Source organism: Haemaphysalis longicornis, unplaced genomic scaffold (genome assembly GCF_048455015.1).
Source record: "Haemaphysalis longicornis isolate Haplotype H1 unplaced genomic scaffold, Haemaphysalis longicornis Haplotype H1 scaffold_5, whole genome shotgun sequence".
Lineage (NCBI taxonomy): Eukaryota > Metazoa > Arthropoda > Arachnida > Ixodida > Ixodidae > Haemaphysalis > Haemaphysalis longicornis.
In genome coordinates this window covers 5,652,929-5,674,410 of record NW_027526385.1, presented here as the reverse complement: position 1 = coordinate 5,674,410, position 21,482 = coordinate 5,652,929, and the positions used below count along the sequence as shown (strand labels likewise).

The 21,482-nt window shown below is 52.3% G+C and overlaps 3 protein-coding genes across 3 annotated transcripts in view; 1 reads left to right on the top strand and 2 right to left on the bottom strand.

The window, feature by feature from the left end:
• LOC144137842 (uncharacterized) overlaps positions 1-21,482 on the top strand; it is a 49,390-nt gene that overhangs the window by 25,731 nt on the left and 2,177 nt on the right. The window lies entirely within an intron of this gene.
• On the bottom strand, positions 5,382-17,851 carry LOC144137841 (uncharacterized). Its single transcript, XM_077669852.1, has 2 exons — positions 17,487-17,851; positions 5,382-6,335 (listed from the first exon to the last, which is right to left on the bottom strand). Exon 2 carries the CDS (start codon positions 6,324-6,326, stop codon positions 5,382-5,384), a length of 945 nt encoding a protein of 314 aa, XP_077525978.1. The 5' UTR covers positions 6,327-6,335; positions 17,487-17,851.
• On the bottom strand, positions 15,448-17,493 carry LOC144137840 (uncharacterized). The gene has a single exon (XM_077669851.1). It carries the CDS (start codon positions 17,105-17,107, stop codon positions 15,785-15,787), a length of 1,323 nt encoding a protein of 440 aa, XP_077525977.1. The 5' UTR covers positions 17,108-17,493; the 3' UTR covers positions 15,448-15,784.

Genomic DNA, 21,482 nt, shown 5'->3' with positions numbered 1-21,482 from the left:
GGTCTTTCAACGTGCACGGTCTGGCTTTCTCCGCTGCCCTTTTTAGCCATGCCGAAATGGAAGGCGCCCAGAAGTGCGTTGATCTGACAGTGGACACTTAACTCACCATGCTGCAGAATAGACGGAGAGACCGTGTTCTGCCAGCCGTGCGGAAAAAAGGTGAGCCGACGAGTTTTAACGTGGCGTGAGTGTATCATGTGTTATTGGAAACCACAGCTTCTCGACCAAGTGCGCTTGATCCATGGGCCGTGGTCGAACTCGAAACTATGCAACGTTGTCCATTGAGCCGCCTTGGTTGGCGCCTGGGCGTCATGGCCGCGATTCGCTGTTATTGCTTTTTGTTTATACTGCCCTTTCTTCTGAGAAAAGAAAGGAGGCACCTGTGTATTTTCAATACGGCAGACAGCGTTCCTTTCGGTGCCTCATTTTTTCAAACGTTGCTTATTTTGATTGCTAGTGTTGTTTATAAGTTCTAAACTTTCAATACCATTGAGATTATTGAAATGAAATATTTTAGATACAAACTGAGAAGGAGATTCAAATGTTTATGTACCGTCCCTGTGTGCTGCGTTAAGTGAAAATCCAGAAATTTCTTAATCAAACGAGCAATTGATCGGTTGGTACTGAAGGATGATGTTTCAAAACTAGCGCTGATGAACAGAGCGTGCTTTTAAGATATGCACTGGACATCCGTTAATTCGAAGTCCACCTTGTAGCTACTCGGTTAATTACATGCAGACGCTAGCTAGAATTACCGAAGTACGCCACGCTAAGTTAACACGCAATTGAACCTTGTATCTTACTCCCCCTCCGTGCCACCGTGAAATTTGGGGTATTGATGGCGCGCGCCGAGTCAGTTGAACAGAACGTCAATGGAATCTCACCTTCTTGTTTTTCAAGTACGTTTTGGTGGCATGACACACGTAGCAGAGCGGCGCTCAAGTGCAGTTATATCATCAAATAGGACTCAGAAGCGGTGTTCGAGCGCTTCTATGCGAAAGAGTGTTTATTGATGCTTATCGTATTTATTTGTCTTCTGGTAGCATGTCAAGACGCTTAGTATGCCAGCATGTTTATCTGCGCTGTGGTGTTGAATATACGCTTCGTATTTAAGAAATCCTAACGCATTTGCGCAGACTCCTTGCGAGAAGAAGTACCACCTGGCTCAGCATGAGAAGACGGCAGGTCACCTGGCAAACCCTCAACATCCAAACAGTCTTTTTTGACAACAGCTATCAAGGACGACAGGACGAACGCTTTCAACGTTGATTTGTGCAAGGCCATGGTGGCCGCGAACATCCCTTAGACCAAAATTGAAAATCCCATGCTGGAACAATTTCTAGAGAAATACTGCAATCACAACGTGCCGTCTGAGTCTACGTTGAGGAAGAACTACCTCCGGCCTTTGTATGAACAGACATTAGCACGAATCAGAGAAGAGCTTGGCGACTCCTGCATTTGGATTTCCGTAGACGAAACAACAGACGTCAAAGGGCGCTTTTTCGCTCACTTTCTTGCTGGGAAGCTTGCAGCGCAAGAGACAAGGGGAAGACAAGAGAAGAAGTAGAGAAGACAAGACCCTTCGCGTGAGCGTCTTCAAGGAGATGCTGCCTGATGTGCCCGTCGTCACACGATGGGGAACGTGGCTAGAAGCTGTTGAGTACTACAAGTTCTACTATTCGGACATCAAGGCCGTGATCAATGGCCTTCCGATTGACGAGAGTGTTGCAGTCACAAAGGCTCAAGCTGTCCTCTCTGTGAATAGCCTTCCAGGAGACCTCGCGTACCTTTGCGCCAACTTTACGTTCTTAGCGGATTCTATCAAAAAACTTGAAAGTGCGGGAGAAACTCTTGTTACGAACGTTGCGCTAATTCTCCACGCACAGGAAAGAATCGCCACCGCTCCCGAAGGACCCGTCGCCGAAAAGGCACGTGCGAAGCTGCAATCAGTCATGGACAAAAACAATGGGTTTTCTGTCCTTAAAGAAGCTTCAGAAGTCCTTGCTGGTGAGCACTGTAGGATCCTAGTGTCAATTAACCCATCGAATCTTCCCAAGTACGCACCAACCACATCTGTCTACGTCGAGCGTTGGTTCTCCGCGTACAAATTCATTCTCAGCGACAAGAGGCACAAATTTTAACCCGGAAATCTGAAGATGCTGGTAGTTACCTATTGTTTCTATAATTTTCATAGTGATTCTTGAACTATGTTCCACGTTCTGTCCAAACACAATTCTTAATATTTATATTTCGAATGAGCGTATGTGTATTTGGCAATGTTTAAAGATCTTGCCTGTATAATTAAGGTACCTGTAGGAAATTGCTAAAGTTTGTACGTAAGTTCTCACATGTTAATTTCTTAACAAACCTTGTTTATTTTGCATTTATGATTTTCTTGCTTTATTGTAATTTAATTGCGTGAGGCAGAAATAACTTTGCGCTTTTATAAATCAGTATTACCATATTTCAAGTATTGTTTCTCCAGCCTGTTTTACAATATGCGACGCTTGAGTGACTTCCGCATTTGAACATGTATGTAAGCAATGCGCTTGTGAAATTAAGCCAATTGATCGCCATTAGCCCAGAGGTATTACGGGGCAATTCCATGTCAAAGTCAATCTATAGAACTTGTTATGAGAGAAAAATAAAGAATTGAATTGAATTGAACTGTTACCGCCATTGTGGCCTCATAGCAATGACATTTTTGGATTTCCTGTCATGCTTACAGTTCGCTCACGTGTTCACTTGAAATTATTACCATTTATCTAAAAATTTATTGCGCCTATTTTATTCTTTTTAATGCCTAAAACGTTTGTTTAGCCGCCTATTTTTGGCGCCTAAAACGTGCTTTTTAGTGCCTAAAAATCCGGCCTCTATTCATGAGTAACACAAGAAAAATTCTAAATAAAAACGAGAGAGTAACAAGCTGGCACCTTTCGAGTGAATCGAAATCAGATAGACATCAGTTTCGTGGGTGCAAAAAGCGGGAAGCACCAGGAGGACGCTACCAAAACCAGCCGCTGTGCCCGCGCGCGCGCGGCGGGATGTGCGAGCGATAGACGGCGCACTGCTCCTAAAAAATACAAAAAAAGGAGAAAAGAGCCTCATCAGTTTCGCAGGCATCCTTGGTCTGTGGCAGTCGCAAGAAGCGAGAGGCGCCCTGTGGGCGTAAGGGGCCTTACGAGGGCGATACCCCGCGCGCCCCCTCGTTAACAGATGTGCAAGCGATAGCTGGCGCGCTGCTGAAGTAAATCATGAAAAAATAAAAAGAAGAGCCATCGGCGCAAGAAAATAATTTGACGTATTTCTGCAGTGTGGCGGCAGCACATGCCAAGCAAGAGAAGTCGGTGAAAAAGGCACGCTTTTTATACATACAAGCAATGACGTACATGTACGTTATTGACCATTTTGAAGGTGTTTGCAGAGGACGTACATGTACGTTCGTGGCCCTGAAAGGGTTAACGTGCGCCAAAATCTCGTACACACAGGCGTTTTTGCTTTTCACCTTTACCAGAAAAGCACATTTCGGATGTGGGCCTTCGCTGTTGCGCAGTGCAGCGATCTTCCCCTCTAATGGCCCCATCATAGTCGCAGCGATAAAAGGGCAAACTCAATGTCTTACAATGCCTGGAGGCTGCCGAGAGAGTGGCATTTTGTTTGCTGAGCCTTGCACTCTGCTCACGCTGCCAGCACCAGCATGTTGTTGAAACGATGATGCACATCTTTTTCCTGGTGTTGCGAGTACGAAGATGGTGTTGGGAACGTTGTGACTGATTTTTAAGGGAAGGTACGTGAGAGGTTACGAAATTGGCAGTGCTTGACAGAGAAAAGCACCAAATGCCGTCGACTGTGCATTCAAAACAACGGATAGTGCAATGGTTTCATCATGAACCAGTAACTGTTGTATCTTATTTCAGTTCACTCCTGGTTCGGATTCAGTTGAGGCAAAATATTGGTTCAGTTCCAGTTTTCGGTTCGGTTCTGCTTTGTTCCAGTTCAACACCCTGGATAATTCGTAGCTAAAACCCATTATATCAGTTAATTGAAAGTTATTTCGAATCAAGTTCATTGTGGTGACCGTCCTTTCTCGGTAAAATTAAAAATTTTAAGTGCCAGAACACTGCCATGTCCTGCACTATGTCGACGCCGTTGCAACCAAGGCACCGCACAATCGACAAAGTCCGTTGAGACTCGCAACAGTGTGCGCATTTTTCTCTTTTTCAAGCCCTCAACATTCTTTGTTGTGCACAGCGCCTAGTGAATGGTTTGTGTGGTGGGCACCCCAGGCTTCGATTTTAGGGATAAGTCTCAACTATCAGGGCAATCAGTGTCGTGTGCCAAAATTGGCAACGACAGTAGAGATTCTGAACCACATCAAGAAGGGAACGTGTTTTGGACTAATAACAGTGCTGCTGTTGTGCATTTTCCTTAATTGGAAGTTCATTTAGTTGGAAGTTTTTTGCAGTCCCCACAAACTTCGTATTAATGGGAGTCAACTGTACCTACCTAATATGTATGTTCTTATATGCATAGCATTTGCCCAGCATACAGGTTTGGGCTAGCTGCTATCCACTTTCAATGACCCAGTTGTATAATTAAAGGAGTACTGACACGAAAGTTTTATGTTTGTGGGGTCGCCTACGTAAGGCTAACCTGTGAAGCGAACTTCACCTGCTAGCGTTTACGCAATCGTCCCGCCGTATAACTTGGCGGCTCTCACGCGACTCCCAACCCGCCGTGCGCAAAGTCGCGCGTGGCTCAGGGTTCGGGCGAAAAAGGACACCACGGACTCGCAACAAACAATAAACAGGTTTATTATAGCTAATATCGTTGCGCGTGCAAACAGACCAGCAGCCACAGCAGGGAGGATAGTCCTGTCCTACTGCAGCGTTCTCGCAAGGGAAGACAAAGGGTTTGGCTTACCCAGTGAAGGTCGCGGGGGCGGGTGGTCTCCGAGGTCGGGGCAGGGAGGTCCTTCCTCCAAGAGGTCGATGAGTCGAAAGAGCGCAGGCCCTCGCTCGCAACCTCCGACCTCGGCTCTTGCCGAGGACCGGTTCTTCCCCAACCTCCTCCCAGAGCTACGAGCGCGCCCTCCGAGGCGTCGCGGAGGAAACGGGAACCGAGACCCGAAACGGGTTGTTACCGGGGTGGTTGGCAATGTACCGCGCAGCGCATTGCTGCGAGAAGGTTGCCCCCGTGCCGGCCGCGTCAGCCGGCTTGGCCATAGCCGCCGGCGTGCGCTCGAAGTGGGGAGAGGGGGCAGGGCGCGAGTGCGCTCCCCACATCCCCCCCTCCTTAAGAATCCTCTCCACCCGTAGCGACTCCGCAGGAACGTTTATTCATTAAAAAACAAATCTACTCTTTTTTTTTTTTTTTTTTGACTAGCTTTCCAGCATTGCCTCCAGCATATCGACCTCGCTGGCCGACAGCCCTTCAATCAGGCCGACCTCGCGGCCGGCCGGCTCCCAGGGGACCGCCGGCAGCCCGGGGCCCGGGGGCGCCTGGGCCAGGGCTCCAGCAGGCCCGACTCCGGCGGCCTCCATGGGCGGCAGGTCCGGGGCGGGGTGCTGCGGCTGCAGGCTCGCAGCCGGCGGGTCCGGGAGCCCGTTCGGGGCAGCGGCAGCAGGCGGCAGGACGGGGGCGGCGGCTCCGGGCGGTACATCCGGGGCGGCGGCCACGGGCGGTAGGGCCGGGGCAGCGGCGAGAGGCCGCGGGCCCGTAGCTGGGGCCGGCGGGGGGCCCTGGGCGGAGGCGTGGACAGTTGCCACCTGCAGGAGCCAGAGCGCAAACTCCGGCTCCTGGGCCGCCCTCCGAACCATCAACTCCGCCGCGGTTCCGCCGGGCCCCTGGGGTGGTGGTGGTGGTGGTGGTGCGGCGGCCGAAGAGGAGGCGCCCGCCGCCTGCGTCCGGGCCCGGTGAAGGGGCCCCGTACGGTGACAGGGATGCAGCATTACCGCGCCGCATCCACACAGCCGGGTGCCCAGTGGAAGGGGCAAGGAAGCCCCCTCCGCAGCCCGGTCCGCGTCCGCCACCGTCCGCCCCTGGAACGGCCGGAACAGGCGCTCCGGCGCCATCCCGACCCGGGCCCGCTCCTGGCGCCGCCACGGCCTCCAAGAGGCGTACGCCACCGGCGCCTCAGTGCCGGCCTGATGCGTCCAGGTCGCCACGTCGGACGACGCAGGCCGCTGAGGCGGCTGAGGCGCCGGGCCAGTCGATCGCGGCGAGCCGCGCTGCCGGGCCGGAGAGCGAGCGGGCCGGCGGGGCGAATTCTCTTGCCGGCGACGGGGAGAAGTGGGCGGCCGCTGAGGGGGGTTGCTGGGGGCCATGATTCTATACTGCAAACACCCCCCCAAAAAGAAACATTCATGACGCTGCTCTGGCAGCACGTGCTGCCTCGTCGTGCATGTATCCCGAGCGAAATCGATCAGGGATCAACGCAAGAAGTCCTACGTTCACATAAACGCCGCCTTACGAGCAAAGTATTCGCATGCACGTGCACAGAAAACATTCAGTAAGGCGTGCACTCGCGCAAGAACGGTTAGGGTTTCCGCCTGTTGCGCAAGTCGTAGAGCTCTACCGGGCTCGTTGGTCGGCCCCCGTTTCGGCGCTGTGCTGGCGGTCGGCGGAGGAGCTCATTCTCCCCCCACTCGCTTCCTCGCGCTGAGTAGCGCTTGAGGTCGCACACATGTACGGGCCCACCTGTCGGTTTCCCCTTCATGTCCACGAGCCTGTACACAAGGGAGGAAACCTTTTCTCGAACTCGGTATGGCCCTGTCCACTTTTTTGCCAGCGAAGCAGCAAATTGCTTGCTCGCGTCACTGAGCACGTGATTGCGCCGCAGCACCAAATCACCCACCTCGTAGCGAACATCGCGGTGCGAACGGTCGTACTGCGCTTTCTGCTGCGCTCTAGCGGTGGAGAGATTGTGACGGGCGTTGAGCAGGGCCTCCGTCAACCTGGCGCGCAGCTTTGTCGCGTACTCAGCGGGTGCTGAGGAAACAACCGGCGCTCCGCTGCGGTCCGTTAGAATGCGGTCCATCGGATTCAGCAGTTCCCTCCCCAGGTTGAGCGAAGCGGGCGCGTACCCGGTCGATGATGATGATGATGGTTGGATGTTAATGGCGCAAGGCCAACTAGGGCAAAGAGCGCCAAAACAGTGGTTAAATATGAGAGGTGAGAACTTAGACACTGAAATCAATAAGCAAGAACAAAAGTAAAATCAATAAAAGACAGTGAGGATGGCTGGTGTAAAGGGCCAGATTTCATGATGCGTGATAGGAAATGAGGTTTAAAAACTTGACTTCTGACAAATACTCAAACACACGTTTGACGGAAACAATGGCATCGTCACCTAGGAAAAAAGATGGATGTAGGGGAATATGTTGTCTGTAAAGTTCTCTGAAGTGTTTGTGACGTGTTGTGTGAAGTGCCTTGCATGTGATTAGTATGTGCACTACGGATAGGGCCTCTCCGCACCTGCCGCACTGGGGTCTAGAAGATCCCGTCAGCAGATACGAGTGCGTTGCATGGGTGTGCCCTATCCGCAGCCTACCCAAGGCGACTTCCGTGTGTCTGTTGTGCGAGTCAGATGTGTACCGTCCCAAGTGTGGCTTTATTACATGTAGTTTGTTGTCTGTCTGTTCATTCCAGTGTGTTTGCCATGTTCTGCGCAAGTGTTGTCTTATGTGTGGCTTGAGGTCTGTGTAAGGTAGTGTTATTATGTCTAGTGTGTTTCGGAGTGCAGCATTGGCGGCCATTTCATCCGCCAGTTCATTTCCGCCGATGCCAGAGTGGCCTGGCACCCAACACACAGTCACCTCAAGGTTTGAAGAATATGCCAGCACAATTGATTTCAAGACAAGGTTAACTACATGGTTTTTCGAGGACTCTCCGGATGACAATGTACGGACGACACTCAGTGAATCTGTATAGATGATGGATTTAGGAATATGATGTTCAACTATGTGACTTACAACAAGAAAAATGCCATATGCTTCTGCCGTAAAAATACTTGTCTTTACATTCATGGTTCTATATGCTTCAAAATTCGGCCCATGCGCCGCACAAGACACTGCAGTGAACGTTTTCGATGCATCGCTGAAAAACTCTGCAGCCTTGTATTTATCCTGCACATACATGAAATGCTGCAGAATCCCACTTTTCGGTGTCCTGTTCTTATTGTATTTTAAGAAAGACAAGTCACATGCAACAGGACGAAGATGCCATGGTGCTACAAGATCAGTGATAGATGACTTGAATGTGTCTACAAAGGAGACCTCATGAATTGTGACCTCGTCCCTTACTCTGAGCGAGAAGGGAACAGGAATGGACGGGCGATTTAAAAAGAGTTTTGATGTGGATGTATCATTAAAAACCGGTTTAAAAGGATGGTTGTCCATTGATGAAATTTTAGAGGCATATAACAAGTCAACATAGGTTCGCTGGTGTGATAAGCACCATTTGTCACACTCTGCGTAAAGACTCTGTACAGGGCTCGTACGGAATGCGCCACAAGACAGGCGAAGCCCTAAGTGAAGCACTGGGTCGAGCATTTTAAGTGCTGTTTTTGTGGCTGACCCATACACAACGCTTCCGTAGTCCAACCGTGACCCTACCAACGCGGCATAAAGTCGAAGCAGGAGTTGTTTGTCTGCACCGTATGATTGGTGAGACAGGACTTTTAGAATATTCATTGTTTTTAGGCATTTTTGTTTAAGTCGTTTTATGTGGGGTATGAATGAGAGTTTCTCGTCAAACACCACACCCAGAAACTTGTGTTCTCTTTTTACTGGAATCGAGTCACCAAAGAGTTTTACATCGGGATCGGGCAGGATGCCCCGCCTTTTTGAGAATACAACGCAGGTACTTTTAGAAGGATTAAGTTTAAATCCATTTTCATCTGCCCAGCGAGAAAGTTTATTTACCCCAAGCTGGACCTGACGTTCACAAATGGATATGTTACATGATTTGAAAGATATTTGAACGTCATCTACATACATCAAGCAGGATATGGTTGGCGGTAGTGCCTTTCGGAGAGAGTTCATCTTAGCTATAAACAAGGTGCAGCTCAATACGCCACCTTGAGGCACGCCATTCTCCTGCACGTGAACATTTGAAAGTGCCGAACCGACCCTGACACGAAATGTTCGTGAAGACATGTAACTACAAAGAGTGTTCAGCATGTTACCCGAGATACCAAAAGCTTTTAGGTCTCTAAGAATGCCGTAGCGCCATGCTGTATCATATGCCTTTTCAATGTCAAAAAATACTGTCACACAGTATTGCTTATGAATGAATGCATCCTTTATGTAGGCCTCTAGAGAAACCAGTTGATCATTTGTGCATCGCCCCGCCCGGAAGCCTGCCTGGCAGCCCTCGAGAAGACCATTGTACTCAAGAAAGTACACGAGCCTACGGTTTATCATCTTCTCGAGGAGCTTGCACAGGCAGCTTGTCAAAGCAATGGGCCGGTAACTGGATGGAGAGGAAGGGTCCTTCCCTTCCTTTAGGATAGCCACTACTATGGCCTCCCTCCAAGAGCGAGGAATGTGCCCCGAAAGCCAAATCTTGTTATATAGGTGGAGGAGTGTTAGAAGAGTGTCTGAGTGTAGGTGCTGTATCATTGTATATGTGATGTTGTCTGGGCCTGGAGCTGAGGGTTTACAAGTGCTCAGAGCGGTCCTCAGCTCATGAAGTGAAAACTCCGAGTTATAAGAGGAGGTTGACTTATCATTATCACGTAAAGACTTCTTTTCGGCCAATTGTTTGTGTTTCATGAAAGTGCTAGTGTAGTGTGCTGAACTGGACACGTGTTGGAAGTGTTGTGCGAGTGTGTTAGCCTGGTCTTCCAGTTTGTCCCCTGTTGTACTGACCAGGGGCAGGCTGTGTGTCTGTTGTCCTTTTAGTTTGCGTATTCGTGTCCATACTTTCCTTGTGTCTGTGTAGGAGTTTATTGATGTTATGAATGTACGCCAACTCTCTCGTTTTGCCTCACGGCGCACACGTTTTCCTAACGCCTTGGCCCGTTTGAACAAGAGGAGGTTTCCCGACGTGGGGTACCGACGAAGGATACCCCACGCCTTGTTCTGGGCCTCTCGCGCCCGCCTACAGTCCTCATTCCACCACGGCCTCCGCTGGTTGCGCGGGGCACCAGAGGCGTGGGGAATGGACCTTTCGGCGGCGTCGAGGATGTGCGCCGTGAGGAGTTGGGTAGCTTCTTCGACGTGTAGGTGTCCTATGGATGTGTGGTGTAGTTTGGATGTCTCTGTAAATGTATTCCAGTTAGCTCGTGCTTCATTGAACCTATTATGGGAAGATGGACTGCATGGGCCTTTACCTATGTATGTGAGTGAGGTGGGGAAGTGGTCACTACCGTATAGGTCAGTGCCCACACCCCACTCGAGAAGAGGAAAGAGAACTGCGGAGCCAATCGCCAAGTCAAGACATGAGTATGTGTTGTGTCCTATGTTATGGTATGTAGGCTGTTTATTGTTGAAAAGGCATGCTCCTGAAGATGTAAGGAACTTTTCTATAAGGCGACCTCGGGCATCCGTGCGAGAAGAGCCCCAAAGAGTGTTGTGAGCATTAAGGTCGCCTGTCAGGATGTATGGTTCGGGCAGCTGGTCAACCAGCGCCTCGAAGTCAGAACTCAAAAGTGTAACATCAGGAGGAATGTATATGGAGCATACCGTTATCAACCTATTAAATATTATTAAGCGTATTGCTACAGCCTCAAGGACGGTGTTCAAGGTGACAGGGTGGCATGCTAAGGATTTGCGGGCGATTATGGCCACACCGCCAGAAGAGTGTGTGCAGCCAACCCTGTCCTTTCTGAAGACCATGTAACTATTCAAGAAATTTGTGTGTTTAGAATTCAAATGTGTTTCCTGAACACACATTACACTTGGCTGATTAGCATGCAGTATTTCGTATACATCGTCAAGATTTTTAAGAAGGCCTCTACAGTTCCATTGAATTATGTTTTCTCTTCCCATTATTTCGTGTGAGAGCTACTGGAGTGTGTGTGTTTATGTGTCGTCTTTCGGGGCTGTGACTCTCGCCTTTTTTGGCTTGTCGGGAGGCTTTGGCGTCGGGACGCGTTCCTTGCGGTGCACCGCCGGCAAGAACGCCCCGACATCCATCTCGTCGTCGGATGTCCGAGGGGTGGCCGACGGACCGGGCCCCCCGGACTTGGCCCCCCCTCGGGAGCCCTTCGTTTGAGCCGCCACCGCCGAGGGCGTCCGGGGCGCCAGAGGTGGCACGGGCGGTGCGGTGGCAGTGGGAGCCGGTGCGGGGCCCGTGGTGTCCATCACCTCAGTACCCTCCAACGCACTGGAGGGTTGGGAGACAGAGGTGGGAGCGGCACCGGTCCCGACGGAAGATGTTGCCACCACAACCGCTGCTGCCTCAGCAAGCGGCATGGTGGCGGGTTGGGATGCCAGAGGCAACCCAGGGGGGGGCGGAGGAGGGACCAGGTCAGACTCGCTGAACTGGGTCCCTGTGGAAACCAGACGCCGCTCCGCCCCCCGGCGAGCTGCGTCGGCGTACCTCCCCAGAGGGAAAGAGGCAACCCTCTTCCGCGCCTCTGGGTAGGTGATGTTCTCTGTCACTTTCACGTTGATTATTTTCTTTTCAAGATGAAATTTCTCGCACTTCCTGGAGTAGGCCGCATGTGGGCCCCTGCAGTTTGCGCAAGTGAGGTTATCAGAATTGCAATTGTCGGTGGGGTGGTCCTGCGCTGCACATTTCGCACAGGTTGTTTTGCCGCGGCAAGAGGTTGTGCTGTGCCCGAACCGCTGGCACTTAAAGCAGCGGCGCGGGTTCGGTATGTACGGGCGAATAGAGCATCGGATGTAGCCTGCATTTATGTACTGCGGAAGTGTCGATCGGTCGAAGGTCAGGATAATGTGCTTGGTGGGGATTATCTTATCGTCCCTGCGCATCGTGATGCGGCGCACGGCTGTGACGCCCTGGTCCTTTAACCCTTCAAGAAGGTCAGCATCTGTTTCCGTCAGGAGATCTGTCTCAGAAATCACACCCTGGCAGCTGTTTAGGCTCCTGTGGGGCGTGACCCTGATGTCCAGATCATGGATGCGAGTTTGGGCAAGAAGTGTGCGGGATTGTTTTTCAGTGTTGAGTTCGACAAGGATTTCTCCTGTCCTGAGCTTTTTGGCCTCATACTTTTCACCTAATGTGCTTTGCAGAAATTTCGAGACAAGGAATACCGACAGTGAAGCGACGGGTCTCGTTGGGTCAGCTGATTCGATGACAAGAAAACGAGAATAGTTATCCCCGTTTGTTGAAGAGACAGTTGCTGACAGAGGTGGGAATGAAACTTCGGTGCGGCCCCTTTTCGGGGGCCGATCACGTCTGGGGGGGGGGTTTAGAAAATGCCATATATCATAGTATAGAAGCAGGGGACGGGGGTACTTTCTTCCACAACCTTACCCTGATAGCTGAGGAGGTCCCGGAGCTCCCTGTCTGGTAAACAGACAGGGAGCCCATCCGCCGGAGCTTGACCTGGGCTCCGACGGCCACCGTTCGTGGTTTCTAACCCTTCACCTATAAACACATTGCCACGGTTGGATCCAGCGTATGTTTGGGGGCTCGGGGTCCGCGGTATCGCCAGTACCGTCACCAAGATTGCTCAAGGTGCCCCGTGCGGGGGCGTACCCGGTCGAGCGGTTCACCGTGGTACGCAAGGCGAACCCCAGCTCAGAGATGTGAGCATCCCAGTCCCTGTGTTCCTCGGCGAACGCAACGAGCATGTGCTTGACGTTGCGATTGACCCTCTCCGTGGGATTCGACTGGGCATGATAAGTGGTCGTCTTCCTGTGCTTAATTCCGAGTGCAGCACAGGAGTCTACGAACACTTTCGCAGTGAAGTAGGACGCATTGTCCGTTATCAGCTGCTCGGGAAAACCAAACCTGGTAAACACCTCCATTAGTTTCCCCATGACCACCTGTGCCGTCAGCTTCCTAAGGGGGAAAAGTTCAACCCACTTGCTGAAGTGATCCGTGACGACCAGCAAGAATTTGTTCCTGCTTGGCGTAATGGGGTAGGGCCCCATTATGTCACATGCCACGATTTGCCAGGGCGTCTGGCTACCGATTGGCTGCATGAGGCCGGGTGCTCGACCGCCCCGGGGCTTCACGCTTTGGCACACATGGCATGTACGGGCGTAACGGATCACGTCCCGTTTCATGCCAATCCAGGTAGCAAAGCGGCACAACTTGAGATAAGTCTTGGGGCCGCTCGCGTGACCAGCGATGCACGTGTCGTGAAAGTAGCGCAGCAGCGCTCCTTGCAACGTGCTCGGGATTACCACCTTGAACGACTCGCTTGTGTCGCTCTCTGATGGAATGTACCTCAGCAGGACGCCGTCTGAATCCAGCAGATAGGAATCTAACGCGCCTACAGCATTACTAGCTGTATCACAGCGCTCCGCACTGACAGCAATACCAGCTGCCCCCTTGTGCGCGGCGGCCCGGCCGCCCGGCTCCCGGAGCCCGTCGAACACCTTTCGACAAAAAGAATCCCTCTGCTGAGCTTCTAACAGCTCCCTTCTGCTGAACGCGATACCAACGGGACTGACGAAGTCTACGTGGTTAACGCTGTCGCCTGGAATCGACGGAGAGTCCGCCTTCCTTTCATCGCCTACGGCACGAAGTTCGTTACCGCTCTCGGCCTGGCTGCTTGGTTTCGCGGAGCGGGCGTGTGTGCCCGCCTCGCTTTGAATGGGCGCTCGCGAAAGAGCGTCAGCCACGACGTTGTTCTTGCCCTTTCGGTAGCGCACGGTGAAGTCATAACGCTGCAACAACAACGCCCAACGCGCTAAACGGCCACTTGGCTCGTTCAGGCGCCGCAGCCAAGTGAGCGCCATGTGATCCGTTTCAATCACAAAAGGCACTCCGTCGACATAATAGTCGAACTTCCGCAGAGCAAAAACTATCGCAAGACACTCTTTCTCTGTCACCGAATAGTTCCTCTCTGCCGGCGTTAACGAACGACTTGCGAACGCTACGGGACGAAGCGCGCCCTCGTGTTCCTGAAGCAAAACTGCTCCCAAGCCCAAGTCGCATGCATCCGTTTGGATTACGAACTCCCTGTTTAAGTCAGGCAGCTGTAGCTCGGCCGTGTCCGCGAGCACTCTGACGAGTTTGCGAAGTGCAGACTCCTGCTCCGGACCCCAACTCCAAGGTTCCCCTTTCTTTAACAACTTCGTTAAAGGGGCTTGTAGCGCGGCGCAATCTGGAATGAACTGGCGATAAAAGTTCGCCATTCCCAGAAAGCGTCGCAGGCCGCTCACATCTGTCGGCGACGGGAACTCCAGAAGTGCCCGGAGCTTATCCGCGCTTGGCAAAATGCGGCCGCGGTCGATTGTAAACCCTAATAACTCTATTCGGGTTTTTGCGATCTGCGCCTTGGCCGGGTTCAGAGTGATACCCGCCGACCTGAGCCTCTCAAGGATGTCCCTCAAATGCTCCAAATGCTCCTCGAACGTTTTCGAGTACACCACAACGTCGTCCAGGTACGCTAGGGCATGCTGCCACTTTGCGTCCCCCAGAACGCGGTCCATCAGGCGCTGATAGGTTGCGGGCGCTCCCACCAAGCCGAACGACATGCGGGTGAACTCAAAAAGCCCTCGGTGACAAGTAAAGGCTGTCTTTTCCATGTCCCGCTCGTCCATTTCCACCTGAAAGTACCCGCGGCTGGCATCGAGCGTCGTAAAGTACTTCGCTCCGCCGAGGTTGGAAACTAGGGAGGAAATGTCCGGTAGAGGATACGCATCCTTGCGCGTAAACTCATTCAACCGTCGGTAGTCGACACAAAGGCGGAAAGTTCCGTCTTTCTTTTCAACGAGCACTACCGGAAAACCCCATGGGCTGTCAGATCGCCGAACAACACCTGTCTGCAGGAGTTCGTCTAGGGCACTGTCTAGACCTCTCCGCTTAGTCTGGCTGATTGGCCGTGGATTACATTTCCAGGGCTGCGCATCCCCCGTATCTATCCTATGCTTGACCAGCTTGGTGCAGCCAGGACGATCGGTAAACATCGCGTCGTACTCATACAACAACGACGACAGGCGCGCATGCTCCCTCTTTGTTAGGCTAGTCGCTGCAGATAAAAGCGGGTGCGTCCCCTCTTGGCTCGCTGCAGCGCAGGTCTCCCCCGCGTCAGTGCGTTGAACTGCCTGCCCCATCTCAGCAGCAGCCGCACCCATTGTCCGCGCGGCTGCAGTCGCTGGGGGCTCTTTGCGGCTTAGTGGCCTGTCGTGCTCGTCGCCTGCCTGAGTCATTTTCGCGGGGCGCGGTGCCTCCGAGTCTGCTGGCGGCCTAACAAAAGGTTTGAGCGCACCGGTGGCTCGCTCCCGGTACCCTCCGTTAGCAATATCCAGTACGATGCCCGTTTTGGTCAAAAAGTCTCGACCCAAAATAAGGGGCACCGTCAGGCCCGGAAGATGAACTAGGCGTTGTCGCCTTACACGTCTCTCCCACCGAACAACAAGCCTCGCGGCACCGCTCGATTGTGCTGTGCCGCTCGCAAGCCGAAATGTTGTGCCGCACGCTCGGAGATGAACTTTGTTCTCTTGGAGATGCGCTAACACTTCGTCACCGAACAAAGAAGCACTTGCCCCAGTGTCTAACAAAGCGGCGAACTTCTTGCGAGCTATGGTTAACTCTATGTACGGCGCCGGCCCGTCGGCGGAACTTCCAACACGACAAGCCAACGGCGCGAGTGAAGCATTCATACTCGTGACGACCGCCGGCTGCCCAATGTGATTTACCGGCGGCCCCTTCCGTTTCCCGAACGCCCGTGGTCTCGGGGCGGCGGGTGCCTACAGTCGCGGACAAAATGACCAGGCTCATCGCAGCGGTAGCAGCGGTTGCTACGGCCTTGCCGCTGGTTGCCCCGATCACGCGGAGCATCGCGCTCGGGGGCGAGCGGAGGTTGCACGCTCGGCCTCGGATCCGCGTGCTGGCCTCGGTGCGGCTGGTTGCGCTCCGCGGTAGCATGTGCTGACCGTAACGCGTACGAGTAGGGGTCTAGGGCGCGATCTGACAATTCCCAGTTGTCTCGAAATTGTTCATCCGCGACCGCTACCGACCCGTCTGTCCTGTTCGACCGCGCCGAATGCGCGCCTGTCCACGCGCAACGAGGCTCGAGTGAGTGAGCCGCGGGCGGTGGTGGCCGATAAGCTCGCGCAGCGAGGATGTCCCCCTGAATACGCTTAGCTTCGGAGGCAAGTTCATCCAAATTTCTGAAACCGCCGCCTCTCAGGTAAGCCGCGAAAGTCGGGTGAGCTTGTCGCGTGACGCGCTCTACCTTCTCCGCGTTCGTGGCGAGTGGTTCCGCGAGACGATAAAGTTCGTCCATGGCCCTTACGTACTCCAGCAGCGATTCGTCCGGATGCTGGGTGCGTTGCTCCAACTCTCGCCGCAGGCGGTACTCATAGTTAGCGGGGAGGAATTCGTCGCGGAATTTCGCGCGGAAATCCTCCATAGAGCGCGAGCGCTCTCCCACCAACCGGAACCACCGCGCCGCTTTGTCCGTCAGCGACACGGGAACAATGCGCTCGAGTATTTCGGCGTCCCCTAATCCCATCGCCTGCTGATACTGCTGCAGGCGGTCGAGATACTCGTTCGCGCTGACGCGATCGTGGTAGCCTGTGTAGGTAGGAACGTCTACCTTCACGCGCGGTCTCTCCGCTCGCGCGGGGGGTGCCTGCAGTGTTGTCTGCATCACGACCGCCATGCTCTGAATGAGGCGCATCGCATCCTGCAAAAGCGCCTCGCTCGTCGGCCGACTGGCGTCAGCCGAAGCCGGAGGTGCAGCTGTCGCTGGTCCGTTCGGGGGCAGCGGTGACCCCGTGGATACCGCTAATTCTGGTATAGCGCTGCGGTCAGCGCTCCCCGCGTCGGGCCCGTTCTCCGCCGTCGCGTTGGCGGCGGGCATACCCTGACTCGGAACGGAAACGGGAGGATGCAAACCGCCGGCGTCAGCAGCTGAATCTCGCAAATTTGCGACCCCGGCCATAAACTCCCGACGCTCTGCTGCTAGTTCTGACAAGACGCGTAGAGCCTCACACGACTCGCCGTCTGCCATCCTTTGTTCGGGTCCCGACAGTCGTTCCCCGCCAAAAGTCAAAGTCCGGGTTTCCGATTTCGCCCCACGTTCGGGCGCCAAGATGTGGGGTCGCCTACGTAAGGCTAACCTGTGAAGCGAACTTCACCTGCTAGCGTTTACGCAATCGTCCCGCCGTATAACTTGGCGGCTCTCACGCGACTCCCAACCCGCCGTGCGCAAAGTCGCGCGTGGCTCAGGGTTCGGGCGAAAAAGGACACCACGGACTCGCAACAAACAATAAACAGGTTTATTATAGCTAATATCGTTGCGCGTGCAAACAGACCAGCAGCCACAGCAGGGAGGATAGTCCTGTCCTACTGCAGCGTTCTCGCAAGGGAAGACAAAGGGTTTGGCTTACCCAGTGAAGGTCGCGGGGGCGGGTGGTCTCCGAGGTCGGGGCAGGGAGGTCCTTCCTCCAAGAGGTCGATGAGTCGAAAGAGCGCAGGCCCTCGCTCGCAACCTCCGACCTCGGCTCTTGCCGAGGACCGGTTCTTCCCCAACCTCCTCCCAGAGCTACGAGCGCGCCCTCCGAGGCGTCGCGGAGGAAACGGGAACCGAGACCCGAAACGGGTTGTTACCGGGGTGGTTGGCAATGTACCGCGCAGCGCATTGCTGCGAGAAGGTTGCCCCCGTGCCGGCCGCGTCAGCCGGCTTGGCCATAGCCGCCGGCGTGCGCTCGAAGTGGGGAGAGGGGGCAGGGCGCGAGTGCGCTCCCCACATGTTCCACTTTTATTGCTTTTATCGATACTTAATGGTCTGGCGAACCCGAAGCAGCACCTCAAATACTTCAGCGCGCGATAATTAATTACATTGAACGGCCTGAAAATCGGTGGTTTTAAATTCCCGCGTTTTCAACCCGAAAGGCGCATATGACATAATCCCGGCATGACCTCACCGCTTTGTGCGGACGTCACGTCAAAACACTGTGGAGGCCGGTGGGGGCGTTGTTTCGACCGCGTCTCCGCCAGAGCTGAACGGCTGAGTTGCCTGAAGGTGCTAGGCTAAATTCGGTGACCGCTTTTAATAGAAGTCCTGATGGCGACTTCTGTTGCGATTCCGGGCTATATTATCGCTTCCTTTCCCGTGTGTGGAACTTTATTTTTGCCAACAGTGCCTTTCTGGGCAGCGGTTATGCCTGTAGCTCTGGCTACATGCACCGGTTTGTGAATGCGCCGGCGCCTGCAATTTCCTCTACGTGGTGTGCGCCGCTCGCGGGGTTGCGCGCGTGAAGTGGCGTCACGAGTTTTTGACAAGTGCTGTCGCGTCACTTTTTTTGGCTATCATGGGATGATGTCACGCTGATGTCCATTTGCTGAGTGCCGCTCCGCGCGCGCTGCTCTGTCGGAGCGATAAATGGGATCCACTTGAAGTATGTTCTTCACGTCGCAGGCCACTCATATTTCAGCCAGGGTATTCTGTTGAGGAAAGGAAGCGAACTGTGCAGTAATATTAACGCCTAAAATTGGTGTCAGTACTCCTTTAAGTTATGGGGCAGGAATGGTTTCGCCAGAAGGGCTGGTATCACCGACAGGCTCTTCTGACTTTGCCCAATCTCTTGTCCTTTTAAGGGGGGACGTGGCTTTCAAAATCAACTTTTTTATTTCTTTGTGGATTTTGATGAAAATTGGCACAGCAACTGGAAATGCTTCTGTGATAACACCAGAAAAATTTGAAGTTAATATTTTGATAACTTTTTTATGTATGAAATTTTCTTTCTGTTCCGCTTGTACCGAGCTTGAGCGGCTTATAAAACACGATAGAAAACTTGTTCGAAGTGCTTTGCATTCCCAAATGAATGGACGAGGTCGTGACAGTTTTAGAATTTTTTTTTTACAACACAATGTTTTTTAGTTTTCATTTTTTTAGAGGTTAATGTGCAACAGGCATGTCAACTGTGAACGATTATTTGAATAAAAAAATCACAAAAAACAAATCTGGAAAACTAAAAGTGTCACGACCTGAACAGTTCATCAAGGAATGTAATGCAAGAAACGGAATCAAAATAGACCCAGCAGTCACGAAGAAATCCCTGGGACAAGCGACACAGGTGGCAAAAAAAACTGTTTTGAGAAAACGGCTTCCGAAGTTGCAACATAGGTTTCACATATCAAAAGTCGTCACGGGTGTAGCCTTTCATGTCCTTTTGAACATGGGGCTTCTGGAAGGCCTTGCCTTGAAATTGGAGTGCCTTTTCAGCCTTTCTCTTTCCAGAAAACATCATTTTCAGCTCCTCCGTGAAGAGTACATACCCCCCTTTGCAAACCAAACGGAGGGGAGATGGGTTTCAATGGGCTTTCAATGCAAAGTAGGTTAGTTGGTTGGCTGTATCGCACTGGACAACCTCCTTTTGCAGTGTTGTCACCATGGCAACAAGTTAAGCATTTTTTAACTTAAATTTGAACATTTTTGGCTTTTTTTTCATGTTTTATCTTGCCTGGCACACCAACTTAGTACTCATAGTGCAGGTGTTCATTGCCAAAAGTTTGCATACCACAAGGTTGAAAATGAGCTACTTTGAAGCTTGGTAGAGTATTCTGCATAACTCCCAACATCAATGCAAGAGCATATTTTTTTTACTACTTTTGACATTCAAGGCATCCAATATTTCTCGCAGCACAGCCAGTATGCCCTGAGCAATGGTATCAATAATTTCCCTAAAAAAGTCACTGTTAAATGCTGCCACAGTAACGTACATTTTTAACGCAGAGAGCATATTTTTATTCCTATATTACTAACTCAAACCTGTTTGCATGAAAATTACAAGTGCACGGGAAACATTGCGCAAGAAAGGCGATATGGCTCGCGCGCATCGCAGCGCACGCTTACCGCGACATATCGAGCTTTGATTATACCTGATATGGCTGGTCAGGTCGCTTTTAAGATTAAAACTAACGTCGCAGGCATTAATTACAACTACTGGCGTTCAATCGTAACCGGTTGCCCAGTCATGTGATGCTCCAATGCGCGTCGGCTATGCCGTGCGCGCCGCAGCGTTTGACGCGTCGACCGTTTCTTTCTCAAGGCTAGCGAGCCCACAGTCAAAACACAGCAATAACTAAGCGTGTAAACATCGCAAATCCGACTAAAAGTTCACTTCACGAACCGCTATCGCAAGCGCGCACACCGCGTCACCCTCCGGGGTCTGGCGACGGTAGAGTCACGCGCACCACGAAGCGTTCGATGACCTCCGCCTTTCGAGCCACACAACTTCCCGTAATCTGGCTCGTTATCTCTGGCATTCCCATCGCGATAACGTCCGTTTTGAATACCACAGATTGAACAGAAACTCGGCCGAGCGAAGCGGCGAAAATGAACTCAATCCGCTCGCTACGCAGCTCAGGCGGCCGCCATCTTGCGTTGCGCCCGCGACATCCAATCAGGAGGGTCGCCCCGACCGGAGGACCAATAGCGCTTCAGCATCTATTTCTAGCTTCGTTTGTGCGTCGTTTCTTTTCTGCCGTTTGTGCGTTTGTGCACGACCTACTCTATACTTACGACCACTTCATCAGGAGCGCGCCTACGGAGAGCGCTGTCCCCGGATGCGGCCGCCGTAGTGTAGCACCACTCCACCGGATGGCGCCATGTCTCAGCTGTTGCGTTCGGGAGCAGAGCAAGGGCCGAGCTCTCCGCGCGGCCTCAAACTGTTGATGGACTACTTACTTTCGCTTTATTCCCTTGATAAAAATTTCCTGAACTGAGTGTTTTTCTCAGGCACTCCTAAAACAGGCAACATGGAAATGAATGTGCATTGTTGTTCAGCCTGGGCGAAAAACATAGCTACAGACCGATCAAATCTAGGTGTTATGCTACTGGGGTATTGACGAATTTTAGCTTAAATTCCGTGACGCGAAGTCACTTTCTAGCGTGATTTTGTCTGAACATCGGAACATAGAGTTTTTTTATGATCCCCCTCTTTTTTTTTACGTATTTGTGGATATCTCACACACCTTCGTTGCCTTTTTATACCTTTAATAAATTGATTAATTGTGGGGTTAACGTGCCGATACTACTACTCCGGTTAGGCGCGTTGTAGTGGAGGGTTCCGGATTAATTTTGACCACCTGGGGATCTTTAACGTGCACCGAAATCTCTAACACACGGGCGTTTTTGCTTTTAGCCTCCGTCAGAAAAGCGGCCGCCGCGGCCGTTATACTTTTTATAAAAATAGATGCTGCGAGGTCATACTTTCTTATGAACTTTTATTTCTTGTTCTTTCAGTCAGTTGTTTAACGTAGATGACGGCCAAATAGCAGTACCACAGAGATAATTCACATCAAAAGAAACATATATTTCTTCATAAGGCACCTTCCTCGGAGATAGTTCAGCACTTTTCCAGTTCGTCCACGGGACATCC